A 4468-nucleotide genomic window follows, 5' to 3' on the forward strand; every position below is an offset into this window, starting at 1 on the left:
TGATTGCTCTCCTCCAAATTTTTATTGTTTCAATCGATTCTTGAACTTGATTCTACATTGTTATCGTCATAATGTTTTCATTTATATAAAACTGTTATATGACATTAAAAATGATCGTCATTTTATTTTTGTCCTTTATTAGGAAAAAATATTTTTAAAAAGAGGATTTTGTAATCACCAGATTTAAATATCTCGATACCATCTCTTCCTCGATTTTATATCTGCAGTGATCTAAGCAGGCTCGAATTAGATCAATGACATTTTCACATTTTTTTTTTCAGGATGAAACAAAACCTGTTCTGGAAATGTTTCATTGCATTACTATTAGCTCAATATAATATCTCTATTTGCAATACTAGTATCATCTCACATGCAAGCTAGATTTAACTAGGGAACAAATTTGTGAAAGTTCATAAACTGCTGGAAGACTTTGAAGCGATATGGCATTTATTTAACTGTAGTATTACATTAATATTATAATATTAGCTGAAGCTGTACATTTTCTTTGTCCCATCATCATTAAAAAAGAGAATTTGACTCATAGTCCAGAGTCACTAAAAACAGTTGAACATCAAGTAATAAAAAAAGATAAACAGTATTTGGGGTTAATATTGGGAATGCAGTTCTTTGAATAGGGCTTTAAAACGCAGCCTTGAAATTCCAGAGATGGGATCAGGTTCCTGGGAGGAGTAAGTATCCCCTGTTGAGAGAACGCATCCACCGTGAGGTATATATATTGATCAAGGATACATTGCGTTCAAATCTTAAACCATGGCCTAGAATCATCCAAGATAGCTTCATATCAAGAAACTATCCCCGCTTGGGTTCAGTACAGTGGCCTCATAGATATTTTATTTACAAGGCGGCGAAACAGTGATACATACACATGTACTAATATTATCTTTTGTTGCTTGATATATCTTTATGTTAACAATGTACATGATGTATCGCAAAAAAAATTCTAGTCAAATGGAATAAAACATTAATTATTATTATGGATGTCTTTGAAATGATATATTTTAAACAACATCTGTATTTCAAGACAACACCTGCTCTTCCCTAGTCCGGGCAATGTTATAACAGTACATTAGCAAGGTTAAAAGGGCATAGAAGAAAGAGAACACTAGGCATTATTCAGAAAAAAAGTCAAGAAAAAAACTAATCAAAAGGGATGAAAAATGAAAAAGGACAGATATCAAAACTTTTTTTCCCCCTAAAGGCAACGCTGCAATCGATAGTGTCAAGGAAAGAATAATCAAATAAATGAATTTTTATTAATATTATGTCCGAAAGTAAAGTATCGTAATCAACAGCAAAACGTACCTGTAAAATATGCATGGGCTTTTATCATTCTAATAATAGGTGTTCAACCTAAGAGTGATTAACTCCAGATGTAATGGTTTGGAACTCTTTACCTTTTTTGTTCTTTTGTCCTTCTGTCTAAATAATAATAATAAAAACAATCTTTACTCTTTATGTTTAATTTTTCTTAACGAGTGATACTAATAGAAAATTGGCCTGTTACTATTAAGCTTGCACATCATTAAAAAATTATTTTTAGAATTAAATTCAGAAGACCCCAAGTTTAAGTTGATGTTATTTTGAACAAAGGACTGCTTGATGCGACTTTCCTCTTTTATGGAATATGATCAAGATTTCTTTGAAATTTTAAAATTATCTTGAAATTGAATGTTACTGAGGTTCAGTAAAAACGTTTATAATAAAGAATGTGTTCAGAAATAACAAGAGAATATGGTTTTATAACAAAAATAAATATTTTTATTATGTACAATATGTACAACGTCAACAATGTTAGTAAATTCGCCTGAGAAACACTGCGTCACCGTCACTGTATCGATTACACGTGTTCCTAATGGTGGGGGACCTGTATGGACTCTTTGTGGGCTCAAAAAATTTCCAGTGATTTATCATTGTAGCTGGAAAGAAAACAGTACACATCAGTAATTGATAAATAGTACCAAAAAAATTAAATATAGACCATCTGTTTTCATACTGTAAACTGTAGAAATAAAAATAAAACCAATGCTGACTAAGAAGACAAAAAAAAAAAGGAAAATCAAAAGAACTATGGTAATCCATAGATATTTAGAGATGTAATTTTCATAAAACTGGAAATTGATGTTCAAAAGAAATAACACACTCAGAAAATTGTGTGTCAATAACATTGTAGAAGTTTTCCTTCAATAGATCTAGAGTATAAAACCTTTAATGGCTTTTCTTTAGTAGGGCATTTAAGTTTAAAATGGCAAAAAACTTTCAAAACTCTCTAACAATATGCAAAAATTGGCATCACTTATCAAATTACTCATTTTTGAATAATCTAATTTAATATCAGTAAAGGAAATCTCGCTTTCATTCTTATCCAATAATGTTCTTCAATCCATTTGGATAAAATATTGCTGACGAAGCACTTTTTATTTCATGGCAACTTTTTCTTAACTTTCATATATGTATCTCTTAGATAAACGACACAGAGAGGAAAATAATTGAATTATTATTGAATTGTATCCATCGGGAACACCTTGTCCATCTGAAATGATTTACTTAAAATGAACGATGTCTAGTAAAAATACGACCGCAATAAACACATTCCAGAAAACGAGATACCGTATTGATATTCCAAGGGTTTAAGAAATAATGACTTGCAATACAAGTTTTATTGAAAAATAAACGAATAATATCATGATTTTTTCATCATATATATCAGATTACCTATATGATCTTCTTGTCAAGGATAATGTTATATACGAGTAATTTGTTCATCTACATGTGGATAACCACAAATAAAATACAACGAAATGTTTTTCAACCTATAAGAAGTCTAGTTACGTTGTTATTACTGGTCAATGGCACTAAAACCTGATAGATACTAAATAATAACGACTTTATCTTTTTTCCAAAATCTGACAGAAACAAAATACTTACGACTTAATCGTACCACCAACATGGGGTTCTCATCAACAAAGGGAAACTGTAGACACAACATTTCATTCCTGTCGGGTGTTCTATAATGATATGGAACAGAACGGTCAACACCCGTACAAACATAACATTATCATAGTTATTTATCTTAAATACAGGAATAACAAACTTTATTTTAGAAGATAATGATAAAATTTTTCTTAAGTTTTTATCATTCAATATTGAGGAAGATGATCATATGTTTTAAAGTGAAGACTTAATAATTCTTTTCTCAAGAAATGCTCTTCAAGAAAGAGAATCGTTATTATCGGCCATATTAATTTAAGAAAAAAAACTTTTTTATTAATTTAAATGTTTGGGGATTTTTTTTGCCATTGGTAACTAATTATAATTCGGCTCGGAATTTTTATAAAAGATACATATACTTTATTAAGTATAAAAGATACTTAGTAGGTAAATTATCAATAACCTTTTTATTCGGTCAGATAAAATTTATCTGAATCTGCATTTGTTTAAATGATTTTTCAGGATGAATATAATTATCAAGAATTTCCTGAAATGAAAATTTATCCTTTGTGTCGTATCAAATGCTGGGAAAATTGTATTGTAATAAATGATTTCAAGTTTTGAATAGAGGTTACCTCCCTTGGTTATTTTATTTTGAATTTGTGACTAACTTTATCACTACAGTCTTGTGAAAGGTAATTATCCTGTAATATTTATATATTGCATTAGTGACTTACATAAGCAGTACAGTTTCGTAATAATCCATTTCCTTACAGAAGTAATATCTCTCTGATTCGGGAGTTTGCACTAACACATAATAATAATTAATTGTAATGAGTGTGTTCATGTCATTATCATAGGCATCAGACACCGCCCACTTTCCAAACACTGAGGGTGAAAACGGACATCGTCCTGAAAAAGAAGAACAAGGTAAATATCACATCAAATACCAAATATTTATTAAGCCAAATCTTTTTTTCTTAATTTACCGTATTCGTTTTTAGCAACTTTTAATAGCTTTAGATTGGCGGAACTTTATTTCAAGTCTTATAAAATAAAATACAAACAAGAAATACAATTTCTCTTCTGAGCCACTTGTAATAAACTACATGTATCCTTTTTATTGATTTAAAAAATAATGAACGAGACCATTAGCTAATTTTTGATTTTGTGTCTATTGCAGAAACTAATATAAATAAAAGTGTAGTCATTATTGACTCTTTCGTACATTTACAATAAGTAATTGACTTGTCTGAATATACACATGCTTTTAAATATAAGTATTGTCTTTTAAACATTCTATTATCTAGGGGCAATTTAATCAGATTCAAAGATTTTTATGAATACTTGAGATTACTTCAACGTTTTATTGTCACCTTTCCTTTTCTCATTTTTATACACCATTATTACTTGTACAAGGAAAATAAGACTCATATTTTATAAAAACACTAGAGGTCAACAAGAGGTTGCTTAATATTATGTCTGAACAAATCCTGAAACACAGCAAGCTATTGACAAA

The 4468-nt window shown here is 29.5% G+C and overlaps 1 protein-coding gene across 1 annotated transcript; it reads right to left on the reverse strand.

The window, feature by feature from the left end:
• Nucleotides 1-1751: 1751 nt before the first annotated feature.
• On the reverse strand, nt 1752-3884 carry LOC134282199 (uncharacterized). The gene is made up of 3 exons (XM_062764633.1): nt 3687-3884; nt 2947-3026; nt 1752-1937 (listed from the first exon to the last, which is right to left on the reverse strand). The coding sequence occupies exons 1-3, from the start codon at nt 3794-3796 to the stop codon at nt 1813-1815; spliced, it is 315 nt and encodes a 104-aa protein (XP_062620617.1). The 5' UTR covers nt 3797-3884; the 3' UTR covers nt 1752-1812.
• Nucleotides 3885-4468: the final 584 nt, after the last annotated feature.

This window comes from Saccostrea cucullata, unplaced genomic scaffold (assembly GCF_032062105.1).
Source record: "Saccostrea cucullata isolate Sc308-1 unplaced genomic scaffold, CSIRO_AGI_Scuc_v1 ctg5554, whole genome shotgun sequence".
Lineage (NCBI taxonomy): Eukaryota > Metazoa > Mollusca > Bivalvia > Ostreida > Ostreidae > Saccostrea > Saccostrea cuccullata.

Coding starts and splice junctions, on each gene's coding strand:
- LOC134282199 (XM_062764633.1), bottom strand. CDS start 3,796: ATGAACACACTCATTACAATTAATTATTATTATGTGTTAGTGCAAACT. Junction 3,027..3,686: donor TACGAAACTGTACTGCTTAT/GTAAGTCACTAA, acceptor ATATCATTATAG/AACACCCGACAGGAATGAAA. Junction 1,938..2,946: donor GTTGGTGGTACGATTAAGTC/GTAAGTATTTTG, acceptor TTTTCTTTCCAG/CTACAATGATAAATCACTGG.